The sequence below is a fragment of the Alligator mississippiensis genome, chromosome 13 (assembly GCF_030867095.1).
Source record: "Alligator mississippiensis isolate rAllMis1 chromosome 13, rAllMis1, whole genome shotgun sequence".
In the NCBI taxonomy this organism is placed as follows: domain Eukaryota; kingdom Metazoa; phylum Chordata; order Crocodylia; family Alligatoridae; genus Alligator; species Alligator mississippiensis.
This window is the reverse complement of record NC_081836.1, coordinates 8,591,707-8,611,868: the sequence shown is the minus strand read 5'-3', so window position 1 is coordinate 8,611,868 and position 20,162 is coordinate 8,591,707. Positions and strand designations below refer to the sequence as shown.

The following is a 20,162-nucleotide window of genomic DNA, read 5'->3' as shown; positions in this document are numbered from 1 at the left end:
TCTGAGTACTAGGGGGGGGGCTTCACCACCACAAAAGATTCCCTGCAGATTGAACCTCATGGCTTAGTTTTGAAGGGCTGGTGACCAAGTCAGCTGAAGACCTTACCAACATGCAGGTAATGCCACAGGCAAACTGATTTCTTCCTGATAGTTATACCTGAAAACTATCAAGTTTAATTAATTAAACATAGGCGAGTATAGAACTTCTCTAATAAAATAAAATTAAAAAAAAAAGGAGAAATACTGGATGCAGGGGAGCCATCAGACATTTTCTCATGGCTAGCCATCACAACTTACTTTGAAAAGATAGCCATAAGCTTCTTTCTATTCCTTCTTGGCTCTGAATCTTCTTCAAACTCTTCCATCTCTTTCCCTAGAAAAACCTCCTGGTGAAACTCCTTGTTAAGATGTCCATCCATCTCCATTTTGACCCCATTGAGGTGGTCTGGAGGCAGGATCTCATTTTCATCTTTGCTGTCAGGTGCCTTCTCTTTTAAGGCAGAATTATTTGCAGGCCTGGCATAAACGTCCATTAGCAGGAACACAAACAGGAGCGACAAATACAGAGAACCCAAACTGCAGAGGAAGGCCCGTTTTGACATCATTGTTCTTTTCCTTTCCTTGTCCAAAATATTAGCAGATTAAATTACAGTGAAAGGGTTTAAGATATCTAAGGGAATAAAAAGAGAGAGACAAAAATTAAGTTACCGTGAAAGAGAGCGAGAGACAGACAGAAATAAGGAAAACAGTAAAGCCACAACTTATTTTAAACTGCAAGTGAAAAACAAAACGTCAAGCTTTAAAACATTAAGTGGCAAACTTATAGCTCATGCATTTACTCCAAATTCAAAGTAGTACAATAAGTGATCTGAAAAATACAAGAGAAAAACAATACTGTGACAAGGATTAGGAGAGATTAGAATAAGGAACCCCAAATAGCCGAGATATGCCATGATTATAAACTACCAGTTTAAAAGTAAAATGACAAACACTGAAAACAAGTAACAGATTTATTGCACGCGAGTTTATTGCAAATACAAAAGCAGTCGATTCAAACAAACAAACAATGAAGTTTGGTGCGGTTGCAAAAGGAGTGCTAGCTATTTAGGGAAAGAAAGGTTGAGTGGCAAACCTTCTCTAGCACATGCGTTTATTCCAAACACAAAACCTGATGATGAAATGACCTGAAAAAGAGGGGAAAAAAAGAGGAAAAATAAAATTCCTGTGGAAGGTATTCAATGATCTCAACAAGAGAAAGCCCCAAATATCAAAGCCACAATATGATTTGACATTATGAACTTGCAAGCAAAAAGCCACGCATTAGATATTGAGTCACCAACCTATTACAGCACATGGCTTTATTCCAAATATAAAAGAAAACAAAAAAAAAAGCAACGCGGTTGAGTGCGGTTGTGAAAAGGGGAGGAGGAGATGAGCAAACAAAACCTGTTTGCTGAGAATACAATACACAAGCTTCCCTTCGACGGAGTCGCACGCACGGCTCATCCGTGCAAACCCGGCGGGCAGGTCACGCTGCTGCACAACTCCGGCGTGTACCGCGCGGGTGCAAGTGACTGCAGGTTTTAATCGAGTCAGAGGAACACAGCTGTAGGTGACCTGCAGATTTTACTGACGGACAAATGTTTTTACTAACTAACGTGCGAGTCTACTCCGAAAAACTAAACGTCGCGGACCCGACTCTCCCGTGGGATCCGGGCACGTTCGCTCCCTGCAAAGACGGCCGAGCTGCTCCGGGGCAGCCTCGTCACGGCTTGCGAGGTCGTTTCCCGACATCAAACCCCTCTCTTCCTCCTGTCCTTCCAGAGGACGTAAGGCTACGACCCATAAAACCTCACTGATGATGATTTATGAACGAGTCAGTCTCCAAGGTGCCACCTGGCGAGGCGTGTTGTTTTGTACTGCCCACCCTACCTCACCAGCATCAAAGCCCCCCCCCCCGGGAAACAAAACACCGGCTTGTTTGGGGTCCCCCCCCTCCCAAACAGCCTCGGGCGACTCTCGTGTTGCAAGGAAAGCCGGACAAGCTGGCGCAGGCGCCCGCACGCCCCTGCCGGCGGGGGATCCTGGTGCGAGGCGAGCATCCCGCCCCCAGGACACCTACCCGCCGGGCTGGGCCTGGGGCTGGCCCAAGCTGAGGCTGAAAGACAGCAGAAGGGAGCGGGGAGCCGGGGCAGCGAGCAAGCGGGCAGCTCCCCCCTTCCCCCGCCCGAGCCGAGCCCCGTGCTCCCGCCACGGGGCCGAGCTGAGCCCGTCGGGGCCGGGGGGCACCTGTGCGGACGCTCGAGCCCGGCGCGGGCCCCGCACGGACAGGAAACCGGAAGTGCGACTCAGCACCGAGACAGGCCCCCACCCAGCTGCCCGCAGAGCGCGCCTGTCAGAAAGTGTCCGGCCCGTGCGCGCTCGGAGCAGGCACCGCGCTGACTACCTATAGGAAGGGTCCTCAGGCCGTGCGGCCGTCTTAGGCGAGGGCAAGTGAAGCCCGGTGGTCGGCCATCTTTGTTTGGGGTAGGAAAAGCCTAATGCAAAAGCTAGGCCCCGAGCCGGCCATCTTTGTTGGGGGTGGGAAGCCCTAATGCAAAAATGATGCTCCGCGGTAGCCATCTTTGTTTGGGGTGGGAAGCCTTAATGCAAAAAAATTACGTCCCGCGCCGGCCATCTCTGGTGAGGGCAAAGAAGCAGCCGTGGGTCCCTGAGCAATGTGTGGGCTCCATCTTTGATAAGGGTGCAGGGTCTTTGCTGCCACTAGATGGCCATTACTAGATGTAACGGGCTATTTGCTCGCTAGTAAACGAGCCTCGCTCTTCCCAAATCCTCCAGCCCTCGCACACACATGAGATCATTTAATTCAGAAAGTCCAAAGAAGAAAAATGGAGTTAACCCAAAAGCTTGCCAAGAAGAATTTTCCAACTATTGGAGTTAGTGTAATAAAAGATCTCCTAAGACGAAGGGATCTTTATGAGATGATAACATGCACTCCCAATGGGACCTGATTTGGGTCCAAGCAAGGTGCAGCCCCACCAAAACCCATTGCAATTCACAGTCATCCTATCCTGCCCCTGGTTTTTAATTGTGTTGCAGCCGTGATGACATGGTTAGGCCCTAAACTATGTCCAGCTTAGGAGACCCCATACAATAAAATAAATAAAAAGAATCCACGGAAATGGAATGTCATGAAATGTTAAGATGAATGATTATAACACAGAGGGCCCGCTTTGCACGAGGCAACAAGGCTAGATAAGCAGCAGCTCCACCAAAGGCCTGCCCTAACCTAAAATGGCAGCGGGCACGGCTTCGCTTGCCCCGCCCCAAAATGGCGACGACCTTCCACGGCTCGCCCCGATCCAAAATGGCGGCAGGCCCGGCTTCATTTGCCCCGCCCCAAAATGGCAGCGACCATCGCGAGGTTCGCCCCGACCCACAATGGCGGCGAGCTCGGCTTCCTTTGCCCCAACGAAACATGGAGGCGAAAGCGGAGGGAAGCGAGGGTGTGGTCACGTGAGGCCGGCCCCAGCCCCTCCCCCTGTTCCGTGTGTGTCTCTTCCCCCCTCTCTGAGTAGCGGGCGGCGCACGCCGCTGTCACACCGGCGCGGCCGCCGCTCTCTCCCTGTCGAGCCGGGCGGCTCCGAAACTGACCAGCGAGCAGGCAGGCAAGCCGCGGATCATGAAGGCACCGCGAAGAGGCTCCTAGTGAGAAAGATTGTCCCATCCCGCGGCCCGTCCGAGGCCGTTGTGCGGGCAGGGGGCGGGGCCTGGGCGCTTCCCGCCTAATCCTGGGAGGGGGCGGGGCCAGGCACTGTGGGGCCGTTGGCGCGGGGGGGCGGGGTCGGGCGCTGAGGTTGGCGCGGGGGGGCGGGGCCAAGCAGGGGGCGGGGCCAAGCGTTGGCGGGAGGAGCCCGTGAGCGCGAGGCGTGCTCCCCTGAGGCGAGGCCCCCGCTGCCATGAAGCTGCTGCGGCTGCTGTGCCGCCACAAGACGGCGCTGGGCCTGGGCGGCCTGTCGCTCTTCGCCGTGGTGCTGCTGTACCTGGCCAAGTGCACCTCGGAGAGCCTGCGGCCCCTGCCCGCCCGGGGGCTGCCGCACCACCAGCCGGCGCCCCGCGGCGGGGCGGCCGCAGGCGTGGCGGGGCCCCCGGCGCCGGGCCCGGAGGCGTCGGCCTTCCTCGCCGTGCTCATCGCCAGCGGCCCCAAGTACACGGAGCGCCGCAGCATCATCCGCAGCACGTGGCTGTCGACGGCGGGCCGCCCGCCCCACGAGGACGTGTGGTGCCGCTTCGTGGTGGGCACGGGCGGCCTGGGCGGCGACGAGCTGCGCGGCCTGGAGCTGGAGCAGAGCCGCCACCGCGACCTGCTGCTGCTGCCCGAGCTGCGCGATTCCTACGAGAACCTGACGGCCAAGATCCTGGCCATGTACGTGTGGCTCGACCTGCACCTGGACTTCCGCTTCGTCCTCAAGGCCGACGACGACACCTTCGTGCGCCTGGACGTGCTGGTGGACGAGCTGAGGGCCAAGGAGCCGCGGCGCCTCTACTGGGGCTTCTTTTCCGGGCGCGGCCGGGTCAAGTCCGGTGGCAAGTGGAAGGAGAGCGCGTGGGTCCTCTGTGACTATTACCTGCCTTACGCCCTGGGGGGCGGCTACGTGCTCTCCGCAGACCTGGTGCGCTACCTGCGCCTCAGCCGCGAGTATCTGAACCTGTGGCAGAGCGAGGACGTCTCCCTCGGCGCCTGGCTGGCCCCCGTGGAGGTGAAGAGGGTGCACGACCCTCGTTTCGACACCGAGTACAAGTCGCGCGGCTGCAACAATAAGTACGTGGTCACCCACAAGCAGAGCATCGAGGACATGCTCGAGAAGCACCAGACACTGGCCAAAGAAGGGAAGCTTTGCAAGGAGGAGGTTAAGCTGAGGCTTTCCTACATGTATGACTGGGGGGTCCCTCCTTCGCAGTGTTGCCAGAGGAAAGACGGCATCCCTTGAATGTTTTGGGAGAAGGGCAGACTCTGAGCTGGTTCTCCGTTACAGGGCCCGCTGGAAGTTGGGCTTGAAAAGTATTCAGTTTGCACAAATTGTATGTGGAGACCGTGTGCACGGACCAACATAACCCTGAAATTTTTAAGAAATACAAAAATCCAGAAATGGGGGGGATGGGAAAGGGTGATAGGATGGAAACCGAATGCGAAGAACATGTCGTGGGGATAACTTGAATGCAGGGCAGCTTGAAAGACCTTTGACTGACTCCAACATTTGTTTGCTGGAGAACACCTCAGGCCTTCACATCATCCGCAAGATTTGAAACCAATGCCTGCTATTCATTCTTTGCAGGGAACAGGCGTCATCTGGCCAAGCTTGTTGGCAACGTTTAAAGACTGATAATGGGATCACAGATCGGATCAGTGGGAACAGCTGGCTGATAGAGGCATGGCATTTAAGAATAGGAAAATGTGTCAGGTTTTGCAGTGTTTACGTTGGCATTGGGGGTTGCCTAATGTTTGGACAGGGCTCTTATCTGCAAGATCTGAATTGTTAGAAGACTGGCAACTTCTCTCTGAATTTAATCCTTTAAACCATTTTTTTTTAAAACATGATGATGTACTTACTGTGTGACCTGAACTATGTGGCAGCTACAAAATAGATCTGTGTTTGGAAGGGAGTATGTATTATGCCATTTTGCATATATACTAGGGTACATTATCAATCTTATTTTGGAGGCTAACACTCGGTTACTAGGATTAAATGCTGCTCTTATTATATTCTCCAAGCGCATTGTATGAACTAGTTTTAACTACCTTTTTTTTTTTTTTTTTTTTTACAAGAAAAAACCCATTGATGAGTACGGTCTTGCAAGGGTTAACCAGATTCGAATCTCAGTGTCTCAAATGGGAAGTACAAAACCACCAGGCTATTTGGACTAACTTTAAATATAATTCTGCAAAAAAATAAGTAGATCCAATGTTGGTTATTCACATGGTATCTCACGGGGATATATTTTTACCTTTCTCTCTAGTCCTGTCTACGCTACAATTGAATTTATTGCTGACAAGGGTCCAGTGTTGAAAATTAATTTCTCCACCAGTATAGATGGGATGTTTCTGCACATTGATGGAGCTCATTATTCATAGGGGTAATTCCAGCACGTATGACCTTTTTTTTTCTGTACATTTTTTAGCTGTGCGAGTAATCCGGACGTTCTGTAATGGTTCTGAAAATGTTACTATCAGTGCACACAATTACACCATTTGCAGCACTAGCTCTGAGGGGCTTCTCTTTAAGAGCCTTTGTCAGCAACACATCTCTTTCCTAGTATAGACAGAGCTTTAATGTTTATGCCTGAAGGGCATGTTCTCAGTGTCTGTCTCACTGTTCATTGCACGCTGCACTTTCATGCTACTTCTTTCATTTCCTTCTCTCCCTGGACCAGGGTCTATCTGTCTCTCTCACTCACCAGTGGAGGGAGACATTAAACTTCATAAAATAGGAGCTCATTCTAACCTCTTAATATCTTTGCTTTTTAGGCCTGTGATTTAGTCATTTATACCAAAGGAGTCAAAAGTATTTATAAATAAAATCCTCTTTTTTAGTTTTGAGTAGCTTCCTATGGAGGATTAAGGAAAAGGACCTACTTATTTACTTTGGGTATTTCAACAGTGCATTCTTAACTTTCCCATTAAAAGATAAATGAATGAAGGCACTAAAAATGTAATTTATTTTAGCTTTTGCATGGTGACTTTGTCACACTGATGTAGACATGACCTTCGGTGGAATAGATTCCTGCAAAACGAAGTTTAATCTGGTTGCAAGAAGTGTAATTGGTTTCTATACTACTTAAGTCTTTATTTGCTCTTTGAGGTAAATCATTATTGTACAGACAGTGTTTGTAATTGTGATTTATTTATTTATAAATATTGTAAATGTACTATGTATAGTAAAAATGTAAGATAGTTAAGTGTCATCTTATATTTAAAATTATTTAAGGAAGGTCAACAAATAACTTATCAAGTGCTTGAAATTTACTGATATATACAGTTCATTATTTAAAATGATCAGGGTCTGAGTTGTAGACCCAAAATGTACCGCATGTCTCTCTCAAGCTAGTAACAATGTACTAATCGCCCATTTGTCGCAATATCAATTTTTATGTACGTCTTTTGCATTGTTGTTTCCCTCTCTCATTTCATTGTTTTCATGGGGTGATGAGAATTTGAGCCACACAGGAGTAAAAAATAATTATCAAATCTCATATAAGATTTAGCCAGCAGAACAGACATATACACACTGCTGTTTAAACAGATTTTTTTTTTTCCTTCTATAGAACACAGGGTCCAGCCACGTACTTGAAATTGAAATAAAGTGCTCAATCCTGCAAAGCATTTACCATAAAAGTCCCCCAGTGAGAGATTTTGCACGTCTAAACTTATGCTTAAGTGCTGTGCAAGCTCACGTGATCACTATATTTGAAATGTGGGTCTTTATTCTAACATCAGTGTTCAGTGATTTCGCTTTCACAGGTTCCTTTTAGCCTGGAATATTACCCATGTGATCCTGAGCTCAAAAATGAATTCTTTTTGAGGGTTTGACCTTTTTTTGGTGGTGTTCCAGATTATGTGGGAAGGGAGGGGAGGAGGAAGAATCTTCTTGGTTTTGACCAGAAAATCTGTACTTGGAAAAACTTCAAGTGCCTAAAGCTATCACCCTTCTCTCCCCACCCCACCCCACCCCCCATGACACCAACCCTCAGACTTTGTTTTACTTTATATACTTCATTAAGGTCTAACACTGTTACATCTGTCCTTTTGTACATGGGATACTGCATGTAGTGAAACGGGAAGTTTTCAAGACTTGCAGTCCAAAATTTCAGTTCAGGGAGTTTAAGCCTTTTGAAGTGCTCCTGTCCTGTTGAGTCACTGGGGCAGAGGGCCTGCAGAGTTCAGCAAAGAGAACTGCTGACCATCATGAACCTGTTATCCTACTATAATAAAGTATTCCACTAAAACTTTGTTCACGTTTAATTGTAGACATATGCCTTCAGAAGAGCATCTAAGCGGAAAAACCTTGAACAGCATGCCTACTGAAAATTGTAACCCAGAGTAAAAGAAAGTCTGCTTCTGTGTACTGTATAAGCATCGATGGCCACACAAAAATGCAATGCGTTACAAAGATTTCTTTACTTAGGCATTTGCAGGACATTGACTGCCACTTGAAAACCCAGGCCTAGTGAAGTCACTGGCAGAAGTTTGACTGCAGCAGAGCCAGTATCTTAGCTGAGCACATAAGCAGTAATTGTGATAAGTAAAACATCTCTGTGAATCCTTGGAGAAACTTTATTGAAGTGGGTGGAAGTTTTGCCACTGACTTCAATGGGAGAAAATTCAGGAACATGGTTTATATAAAGAGGTTTTGGGTTTTTTTCTAATCTGAATTTTGATAGTGTTAAAGTGATGTAGTTGTGATGGTCCAGGAAATAAATGAGAGGCAAGAATTTTTGTGGGAGATACCTTTTATTGGACAGCTGTATGGTGGGTGGACTTAGACAGGGTTTCAGGTCTCACAGTATCCTTCCTCAAATAAGTCTATTCGTACCGTGCAGTTGGTTCAGTAAAATAATGAAACATTCTTTCCTCTCACTGCTTTCATTCACATAATGTAAAGACCGTTTTGATTCCATAACAGTAATTTTAAATGCTATTCCTGCTGACCGATAAGGTTGCTCCTCGCTCGGAAATGGGAGTCTGACCTTTATAACCAATACTACTATGGTGTTGCTGTAAACATGCCAGGACTCATCCTTGGAAGAATAAAGGAAGATGATTTACATCAGCTGACAAATACTGGTTGATATGGGCTGCTGGGCAGGGAACAGTTTGAAGCATTATATTAATTTAATTAAATGTGATACTTCTGTTCTTTGGAGGATGATAGTAAAACTGTACTTTCTACAAAATGTTATGGCTATTTTTAACCTGCGATTAATGACTGAATTATTTCTGTTTTAATTTTTCAAATTGGGCATTTAAACTGTCTCGGCCACATATGAGAAGTTGCAAGTTCATGAAACGTGATACTATTTAAAGCAGACACTGAAATATTTCAGTGCACCTATTGAATTACTCTTAATGTTTTCTGTGATGTAAATTCAAAAAGAAACGTTTGAATATTGCTTTCTTGTGAATGCTTTCTAAACTGATATACAGAATGTCTTGTTCTTGTTTTGTGTGCAAAAACCATAGCTAACCAAGTCTTACTAATTTTGAAACTAAATATTTAATTGTTTCAATTAAAAATTAAAAAAAAAATACTTTCCTTTCAGTAAGACTTGCAGGTAGTTTAGATAAATACGTAACTGGCTTTTAAACACTCTTCTTGGAATTTTAAGCATTTTATTTTCTTGCTACCTTACCTTGCATATACAAAGATTGCTGAAATACAGCTTTAAATTGTGCAAATAATGAAGATATTGTGTCTGCCTCTGTTTTATTTTGAGGCTTTGAACTACAGAAGGAACCATTTCACTGCTCAGCTGTGTTAGTGTTAATATTGTGAAAATTCTATATTCTGTTTTGCCTTTTTTGTAATATAATTTTTTTTAAAATGATGGTTTTTGGAAGTGATACAGCTTTGCACTTCTAATATCTTACCAACTCCAGCATCAGCATTAAAGTATGCTCACCATGTTGCTATATATTGGGCATAAGTTGTCAAAGCATGCATACAAATCAAAATTCAGTTAGGACACACTCCCTTTAGTACTCCTGCAGCTGGTGGTACACGAACCTCAATTAAACATGAAATATCTTGGAACTGATTTATTTTGGGTATACTATTTTTCCAATTAAGGTTTGCCTTCTAAGAAAGACCACCCTCAGTTTTTAGCCAATATCCAGGAAATTGTGGAAATAGATTCATTTCTTAATGACTGGACCTCCTTGAAGCTGCAAGTTGCCAGGTAACAAGCTGCAAGTTGCCAGATAACGAGCATGCCTTCAGAAACAAAAAAGCAGTGGATAGGGAATCATGCCCAATATGTTCTAAACAAGTGAATGAGTTTGCATATTTGGAGCTACTTTGCTTTGCCAGATGGGGTCACAGTTGCTCATTCCTTCAGCCTTCATGTAGTAGAGAAGAATGGTTAGATGTCTAAAGGTACTTGTGATGAGAACCATCGTGTGTACTGTACTTATTGGTACCTATCTCCTTGGGTGTTTGCCTTCAGTGGCCAACACGTCTGTATTCTGTGACTTTTATTAAAATGACTGTTCTTGGAGAAGTTATTCCTTGTATGGTTTGGGGGGGGGGGGAATTGCTGTTTTATTTAATGCTTAAATTGTCTTTATAGTATACTGTCCTATAATCTAGAAACAGAGTGGGGTGGGTGGGTTTAATCCTGCAGTTATTACATAGGCCACATTTCCATAAGCACCAGTAATGGCAACATATCATCGCAATGTCCCAGTCAACATCCAGGTCCCATTCAGACACAGAAGAACAGTACATACCCCAAACAGCTTAAATCTAGGAAGAAGGCCTGGGCAGGAGAGCAAGACTGGGTCCAATACAACTGGATACATTTTATAATAGAGATATAGAATGCACAGAAAATACAGAATTAGTCTTCGGGCAGGTATGCAGTTGAGGAAACGCATGCAGTATTTTCAGTAGGACATAACAGCTTGATCCAAGTTGCAATGAAATTCAGTAGGAAGGGTTCTTTTGTCTTAAAGATGTGCCCAAAGCCTATTTAACTGAAGCTTTTAAAAAAAAGCCTTAGACAAGCATTCCCTGATCGGTATGATAAATGAATCCCATGAGCCGTTGTGGGTTTTAAACATTCTCAAAAGGATAGACACTTCACTTTGATATCAGAAGTAAGGTAGTGACACACAAATAGTTGCAGATGTCACTGAAATCTTTTGGCCAACTGTAAAGACATTTTCAAAATGACTTTCCGTGGAAGCTGTATGTATTCTTACCCGCCTTCTCCCTTTCTGTCAGAAGCTAGAAAAACTAATATTAAAAAATGTGGACTCTGTTTAGAGAAACAGGTAAGAAAACTAGCACTGACAAGTTCTTGTCTTTATTACAATAAATCTATATGTTTGAACATTTTGCAAATGAGTTGGATACAGGTCCAGAATAAGCCTTAGTCGAATCAAATCATTACTCTGGCTGTAGACAAATTAAGATTGATTTGGATTGTTAAATGTTAGAGGTTTTCCTTGGCAGCTCTAGATATCCATTATCTTTCCTTCCTAGGAAACAGCTATCATAAATTCTCCGTGGAATACCAACAGTTAATGTTCCTCTTTAATACTGTAATCTTCCAATAAAAAGCATTACAAGCCATCCCTGACATATGGAAAGCTTTAGCAAGTTTAAGGCATTGCTACCCATATTGATTAATTTCTGGTGTCGTGTAAAAAGAGGGATTATAGCTCTGACCTAATTATATACAATGAATCGAGATGAATCAGATACTCATTACACAGAGTGACACGTGTATTAAGTATTTATATCACTCCATTTGCTGAGGTGCGGTCACGGAGGAATAGCGATTTGATGAAGATGGTTTCTTTCCTGCGTGTGCATTAATAATGTATTCCTGCTTTTCTGTTTTGAGTTCTGACAAAGCTTTGTTACCATCTCTGCGACAAGCAAAGCTAAAGTGAAGGTGGCGTTGAATGTTAATGAAAGATGACCAACCCTCTTCACTCATTCAGGCCTCATCAAAACTTTCAGAACGTGGTCTCAGTCCTCTTTATGTAAGTACTCGATAACAATCAGGATCTCACGAGGGACAGCTGCCTCGTGCTCATATCAGAAATGACAAAGGTTTGTGACAGCACAATGTGAGTGAGGTCAGAGTTGCTTTATAAAACTTACCATTTTCATTATCTTGGCTGCTTAATGCTACTTGAAACGACGCAGGTCTTTAAAATTAAGTACTGCTTAAGAGCTTTTCTGGATCGGAGCCCACATGTACAGATTTAGTGTTGCACAAATGTAGGATTCTCACCTCTCATTTAATAAACACCTGCAAAAGAAAGCTTAATCCAAAATAGGTGTCTTACTAGCTATCTTCTTCCCTGTACATTTGACACTTAAAACATTACATTTTATTTCCTAAATGCTAAGGAAAGCCAAAGCAACTTTGCCAAAGGAGCATCACTTCTCCCATACACACTCGGTTTGGTCATCTGTGTTTACTTGGGACTTTAAGTAGACACTTTGCTGCATAGGGTTCCTAATTACTTGGGATGTAGAGCCAGAGCCAAACACAGGCAAACCGGGACGGCCACCCGGGTCCCAGACAGAAAGGTGGCCCAGAAATGGTAATTTGTTAATTATTATTATTATCATCGCTGGTGAAGGGGGACCCAATACTAAAAGTTTGCCTGGGGCCACCAGGAGTCTAGGTACAGTAGAGCACAGTCTTTGCCAAATGAAATCACCAAGATTATTTCACTTGTGATATGGATGATGCCTGTCCTGGAAAAGGAAAAGGTTGACCGATGGCTTGCACCATCCACAGGCAGTATGGAGGACTCGAAAGAGCTAACTATCAGAAATACGAAAACTTTCCCAGGTAAACAGTCACCAGACCTCACATGCTGAGTCCACGTGCCTTAAGTGTCCCCTGGATGCAACAGGCTACAGCAGTGGCTTGTCCGGTGTAATTCTTAAGTGTAGACTCTCTCTTGTCCCTCCTGTAGGTTTCATGGATCATCCTCCGTTATTACTCTGCAGTAAAGAAACCTTCCTCATCTAAAGGCACATCTGGTGCAAGCTGAGTTCAGGCTACAGATGTTGTAGTCTCTGCTTCAGCAATAAACCAGATGAGGCCCTAAGCCAGCCATTCACTGAACTATAGCCTTCAATTTACGCATGTGAATAAACCCATTGAGATTCCCCCCGGCAGTCAGTGGGACTACTTATGTCTGTAGAATTATGTATCAGCTTAAGTAGTTCATTGGACCAGGGTCAAAGAGATGATTTGGACCACTAAAATCACCATGGAGATAGAAAACATTAAGCAAAGAGCACTCTCTCCCCAGTGTATTTTTAACATTATAATAACAAGCTGCAGTTACACTATTATACAAAGTGGGGGGGGTTTTCAATCCATTTTAGAAAATTATCCCAGAAATGTCAGTTCTGCCAAGGTGTAAATTAAGTTATTTTAGGGTAGAATGGGAAAAAAAAAAGATGTAATTAGTAATGTCCTACTTTATTTAATACTATCATTGTACATTCAACATAGATATTGTTTCTGTGCTTTAAAACGCTTCATTAGCATGCAGCTACATGAAGCACACCACATGAGTCTGAGACTAGCATCTGCTCCTCCATATTTATCTAATTTGTATCCTGTTAATAATGCCTTTTGAGTCTGATCCTGTGCTGTTAAAGCCTATGGAAGCTTTACCATTAGCTTCAATAGGAGTTCTAGGTGCACAGCCCCTTTGAAATTCAAGCTCTAACTAACTCATTATCATTGAAGTGCAGTTTCTCTTGGGTCTGGCAAGTGTGCTAGTTTCTAGCTTTAACAAACTCATGTTTATGGCATAAAAAGCCATTGAGTATTTGAGTATATGTTTGAGTAGTTGATGCTACCTCAAGCCAAGGAGGACAGCTAGCACAAAACTGAACTTTCAAATGGGATTATAGTTCTGGGATTTGGCTAACACAAAGCCAAGTTGCATGCTGAATGCTCTTAGTTAGTCTTTAATCTCTCGACTGTGGCAGTTCATCAGACAGGAATTGCTGGCGGTGGTAATGCCAGTGAATAATTTATAGCAAATGGCTCTGGTCATTCCTCTGTGAAATGCCCACTTTTTTTTTAGATTAGGCTACCAATTCTAACACATTTCCACCTTGGATCTCATGAATGTCATCTTCTGTCCATAGAAACCTTCCTTCTGTATTTCTAAGAATAGAAAAGCCTGCACCAATTTAAAGTAGCCTTGAATTAACTGATCAACATAGAGACCCTAGTTCTGCAGGGACTAACACCCATGTGCTGTTCCACTCGTTTCAACAGCAGCCTGGTGCAAGCATTCGTGCGTGAAGATCTGGATCAAAGACCATGCCCTGTTTTAATGTAAACCAATACATTCAGCTATTGTTCTCTTGACCTGAACCAGCTCAGATTTATTGCTCTCAATAACATGCAGCCGAGGCCATCTATGCTCTCTGAATTCTCTAAAGTGGGGGCGATGCTGAAGATGAGTGTGGTGGGAGAGGATGAGGCATCCAGCTTTTATTGTTTGGCTTTGCTGTTGAGGTGTGGGGTGGAAATGCTGGAGCAGTAATACTAATAAGGAAGCAATTCTAATATTTGTACCAAATAATGCCAAAGGCGCCTGCAGCAAGAGGTGGGCTTTCTTTTGATGGAATCTGTTATAAATAACAGAAATCTATATGTTTTGCCTGCTAGGTCTGCTTGCAGTGGAGGACTCCTAGAACACAGCCTCTCACTAAACCTGGCGTTGCTGCATTTATACACGCTTGCTTTCCGAGGCAGGTATGCTTGTTTCGTGGCTGTAGTCTGAATTTCACCCTGTGCTAGCGAAAAGGGAAAGAGGTGCTCATTCGAATGCCTCTCTGTGTTGCCTGAAATGTGTGGAATGCAAATGCATGAAAAGGTATTAAGGCTGAGGTTTTCATAGGTCTCTAAGGGGATTAAACTTCCGGCTCCCATCAACTTTCAATGGGAATTGGGTACCTAACTCCCTTAGGTTCTTCCTCCAATCCCAGCCGTGGTGTCTAGAGTTTGGAATATTACCCTTTTAATGGAGAATCTTGCTGATGAAGTGATCGTTAATGAGACTCCTCCGCATTTCAGTAACGTGCTGCCTTCCACTGACCTTCCCTGGTTGCTGCTTTGACTGTTTTTAAATTCTTTTTTTAGATTAAAAATAAAACCTAGGGAGGCGGATCTGAAACCTTTGGGCCGACGCGACTAATTACAAGGGCACGCTGAGGTAAGCAGGTTCCAGCTTTTGCACAGAAATAAAATCTTCCTCTTTTGTGTCAAGCGGTGTCAGCATCAGTCTGGTTATCAGGAGGTACATGACAACCTTTATAAAACATAATGCATCATCAAGATAATAACACAAACCTCTTTTGCCTTTGAAACATAAACCAGCATATATATCTGAGTGTTAGGGATTTGTCTGCGTGTAGGAGTTTACCATCATGGACCTTAGGCTTAAAATAATAATTAAACAGGAAAATAAGGGATATAATGACACAATCAGAGCCAAATTCATGCCTTTCTCTGCCCTTGTACCTATTTTTCCAACTCTGACTTTTTTCCAGCAAGATGAAATTACATGCTGGGAATTCAGTACTTTATTGTTCAGTATCATATGCGAGCGCATCTGCGGTTGGACCAGCACCTTGGCACTAAGCATGCATGTTGCTGCTTCCTTACATTGGAGCCTTGCTAAGTAAAAAAAAAAGGTATGATTATTTTTTCACCTACTAGCTGTGCTGCAAAGCTGAAATGGCATGGAGTAGCGCTGTTGAAGACTGAGCTGCCTCTTTTTCTGCCTCATGCATCTGCATTTGAGGTCACCATCCCTGACTGCCATTGATGTGGGCAGCCAGGAACAGGGATCTGTCCATCCTGGGTGGGTGATGGCTCCCAAAAATGACGGCTCAACCTCATAATGCAAAGAAGAACCAAGGAACCCAGAACACAAAGAGATTCCTTGGGACAAATAATGAGAAAAACAGGGATGCAAGTGAGGATCACAGGTTTAAAGCTAGAGGAATGGTCAGGGACATTAATGAGAGAGCTCCATCCAGCCTCCACTGCTCCGAGAAGGAGCCTAAGGAATCACTGGGTGCTGACTACAGGGACGGGATGCATGCAGGACCAAAGGAATGGAATCAGGTCCCACCTCTTCCCACCAAGCTTCTTCTACCTGGACTGATGGATGATCATGTTGATTGGTACAAGGAGGCAATTGGCAAGGAAGTCTTGTGACCTGAGCGGGCAGGGTTGGGGATCAGGTGGACAGGGAGTGGGGAAAAGTGGAACCAGAACCTCAGCAGGAAACTCTAGAGGAGACGAAAGATGGGCTGCCACTTGATGCACATCGGCTATACTCTTTCCAGAGGCTCCCTCGCTTCATAGAAGGGCAATTGCCAGAGGGCTCAGTGAACGTGCCACCTACACTTGAGTCTCCTCTTTGCAGCATCATGAAAGAGCTGCCTGCATACTTGGTCAGCCAGTTGTGGAACAAAGGTGTAAAGAAGGCTGTCCCACCTGTATAGTCAAAGGTCCTGCCCCTTTGTATCAGGGTGGGACATGGGGCCAAATAGTGGGTCATGGGTAGTGTGAGCATGTACAGACGAATAATATAAGGGGTGGTTTGGAAGCGGGCTAGCTGAATGGCATCAAGACTACCCAAGGGATGTATTAGAGGGCTCCCGAGACAGGAGCTCCAGTTGGCCAAGGCATATGGGGAGGCCAGAAGCGTTGTCTCATGGGGCTTTCTTGAGATAGGCAAGAGATACAGGGGACGGGACTCCAGCATGGGACTTTCTGGAGATAGGCAAGAGACACAGGGAACAAGACTCCATCATGGGACTTTCTGGAGATAGGCAAGAGACACAGGGAACAAGACTCCATCATGGGACTTTCTGGAGATAGGCAAGAGACACAGGGAACAAGACTCCATCATGGGACTTTCTGGAGATAGGCAAGAGACACAGGGGACGGGACTCCATCATGGGACTTTCTGGAGATAGGCAAGAGATACAAGGGACAGGACACCATCACCTCCTGGAGCATACAGCAGGGAATACACTAAACATCACTGACAAAAATTCAGCCTAACATTGATTCTGGTTGTGTTTGTGTCATAATACTCTATCCCCCAGTCTAGGGATGGAGAAGCTGTTGTTATTAGAGGTAAAGTAATTTCCTCAAAGCTATACAGCAAATTAGTGAAGATAACCCAGGAGTGTTGGCTCCTAATATTCCCTCCTCTAATTGCTGGATTCTGGGGAGATAATTAAATGATTTATGATCAATCAAACGTGGGGTTGGAAGCCAGTGATGCTGAATAAGTGTGGATCATGCTCATAACAGGCATTTCTACCCTTAAAAATCTGAGTAGAATTAAAAGTGACTTTCCTGATCATAATTACACTGTAAAGGATCTGCCCTGCTGCCATGGTTCCACTGCAGTACTCCAAAAAGAGTCACATTTATTGAAGAATCTCTGCAGAAACATCAATATCTGAGGCTGTCTGATGTTATCAATGACCCAAAGAATGCAGACAATGTCTTCAATGCTGCATATCCTCTACTAAAGCCTTCAGATGCAACTTAATGTTGAAAAGCTTAGATTGATTTTTCAGATGAATCCATTTTATGAGCTGAGTAAGGCTCCTAGTTGAGGGCTTAAATATTCCTTAGTATCATGATTATTATTTAAAGGTCAAGTATTTATATAATCTGCCTGAAATTTGACATTTTTCAAACTCAGAACATTACCCTGAAACGTTCAGCATTAATCGCTGTAAACTCACAAAATAACAAGCTCTAGAATTCATATCTGGGGATTTTTTTTTTCCTTGCAATTTGTTTGAAAAGTGCTTTGCTACCGTAAATTTACTTGTAGTAATCCCCTGGTGAGATAAGTAAATATTCTATCCAGTTGACAGCTACAGGGCTAAATTAAGTCATGGTGAAAGCAAGCAGAACAACAAAGTTGTTGCCCCTGCATATATGGCTATTCAAATTTGGCACAAAGTATGTAAATGCGAGACGCAGAGATTCCACAATTTGCCGAGGATCATACAGAAAATGTAGGCTCAGCTAGGGATAGCACTCAATATATTGCTGACTCTCAGGATGTTATGAGCCTCAACATAGCTGGTGTTTTTTTTCATAAAGCTCCAGTCCCTGGAATCTGCTGATTATGTGACAGCAAGAAACTGAAGAAAAGCTTAGATCTCGAATAGTCAAAACATTTGCTTTGAAGGATCAAAACATCACAGCTAAAAAACAGCACACACCATTTTTATTATATTGGGGACGAGTGAGATTTTTCAAGCTAGGTACCAAGGGGAGGGTTGCAGCCCTCCAAAATTGGGAATCGCTGCTCTATGGCCCCCGAGCAAGACACCGAGGTCTACATTTTTTAAATAAATGCTGCTAATTTTCAGTGCCCGTCGTGAGCCATCTGGAGCCTGCTAAGCAGCAGCACTGCGGAGCTGGTCGGATCCAAATTCAAGCCCCTTGGAGCAGCAGGTGCTCACTCAGTCTCTCTCTCTCCAAATCAGGTTCAGGGCATCACTTCGGGCATTCAAAATGCATAGGAATACCTTGAACATCCTGTCTTAAGCTTCCTGTGCTCAGGCTTCTCCTTTTGCAAAATGCTGTTGAGCTTAATTAATATTTATAAAGCACTTCACGATTGCCCGGTTATAAATGCGATCTACTCTTTCACTGGCATCAAATGGTAAATCAAGTCAACATGGCTCTTTTTTTTTTGTCCACTACAAATCCAGCATGGTATTTAAACTTTAATAACACATTTCAACAGAGTGCTCACCTGCTATCATTAATAACCCTAAATAAATTATGTAGAGTGGGAACTAACAAACGTAAATCAGCATATCCATTATTACTTTTATACAGGGTTAGCAATTATGTGCTGAAAACTCTCCGATCATTCATTTCAATTGGTTACTTTCATTCAGCTTGCCATGTTCAGAGTTCAAATACATAAAAGAGAAGAGTCTTACTAATAGCTTGTTCAAGGATCATAAGTGCTAGTGTATTATATAGCTGGGAAAAAATTATTTTGTAATCACAGTGATATATGCTTAGAACTCTAAAAGGGCTTTTTAAATAAATAGTGGTCTCAATTTCAACTGAAGAGTTGATCTAAACTGCTTAGAATTGGAAACCAACCTACATTAAACTGAAACTCTGAAGTTGGAAAAAGCCCAGGCAAGTTCCCATGTTGTTTTTCTTTTCATAACCCTGAGATTTTAAGTCCCTTTTCAATTCCCATTACAGCCCACTGGAAATGTTTCCTGTGTTTTAATTGGGAGTCAGATCAGGGGTTGGTTCGTTTTGACCACAGAAAATAAAAGCATCTTGAAAACATGTTCTTCCCACTCGATATGTTAGCCCATGTGGTTGGTGTCATCCCAGATCAGCCCCCAGAATTTCATCTGAGCCTTGTGTGCTTCCTACGGTAAAACCGTGCCTGAAATAAAAGGTAGGAATGATTCCTCGCAAACAGACAGAACATGCTTCCCTTCCCAGCCTGATCTTCACCTCTCAGAGCAGGCATTGGCCTTTTTCTCGCTCTGGGTATGTCCCGTGCTCCGAGGAATATTCAAGGTATATAATAACCGAGTCGGAGAACACAAGTCAAAGCAGTGATGATGGAGCGACTTGCATTTTAACTAGCTCAAGTTCAAGACCCCCTATGGCAGGGGTGGGCAAAATGCGGCCTGTGTATCCGGCCATTCTGTCCAGCCCGCGGGGCCCCTAAAAAATTAAGAAAATAAATATTTATCTGCCCCTGGCTGCCTGTTATGCGGCCCTCGATGGCTTGCCAAAACTCAGTAAGCGGCCCTTCATCCAAAGTAATTGCCTGCCCCTGCCCTGTGGGCTTAACTCAACTTTGTTGTAATTCAAGTGAACTAAGACGAGGTAGGGAGCCCAAATTAAGAACACACCTCTTCTGCATCATGATCATCATCCCCTCAACCAGCTTTACCTTCAGCCTCATGTGGATGAATGGGGCTGTGTCCTCTGCCACACGTTCCATCTGTGACCTTGGCCAAGTCATTCACCTGTGTGGACCTCACATCCCCAGCTGTAGCTGGCAATAGCCAATCATGCTTTCCTTTGACTGTCTTGTCTAGTTAGACTGTATACTCTTCAGGGCAGGGGCTGACTCTTACTGTGCATTTGTAGAGCTCAGTAGGATCCTGACCAACTGAAGCCTCTAGATGCTTTGAAAATATACGTCATTATGTATATTCATTGTGGGGAAAAGCAGTGGATGTGATATACCTTGACTTTAGCAAGGCTATTAACAGTGTCTCCCACAACATTGTCTTTAAGGAGCTAAGGAAACACAGATTAAATGAAAGTACTGTGATGTGGATATATAC

At 44.3% G+C, this 20,162-nt stretch overlaps 2 protein-coding genes across 3 annotated transcripts in view; one reads left to right on the top strand and one right to left on the bottom strand.

Moving 5' to 3' along the window:
- Nucleotides 1-2,378, bottom strand: part of SDF4 (stromal cell derived factor 4) — a 29,290-nt gene extending 26,912 nt beyond the window's left edge. The window contains exons 1-3 of one of the 2 annotated variants that reach the window (XM_014610117.3): nucleotides 2,290-2,378; nucleotides 1,133-1,184; nucleotides 298-670 (exon numbers count right to left, since the gene is read on the bottom strand). In XM_014610117.3, coding sequence (XP_014465603.1) covers nucleotides 298-605 — 308 coding nt within the window. In that variant the 5' untranslated portion in view covers nucleotides 606-670; nucleotides 1,133-1,184; nucleotides 2,290-2,378. The other variant, XM_014610118.3, reaches the window with a different exon arrangement.
- A 1,506-nt stretch (nucleotides 2,379-3,884) lies between these two features.
- On the top strand, nucleotides 3,885-10,275 carry B3GALT6 (beta-1,3-galactosyltransferase 6). The gene has a single exon (XM_014610100.3). The coding sequence runs from the start codon at nucleotides 3,960-3,962 to the stop codon at nucleotides 4,989-4,991; it is 1,032 nt and encodes a 343-aa protein (XP_014465586.3). The 5' UTR covers nucleotides 3,885-3,959; the 3' UTR covers nucleotides 4,992-10,275.
- Nucleotides 10,276-20,162: the final 9,887 nt, after the last annotated feature.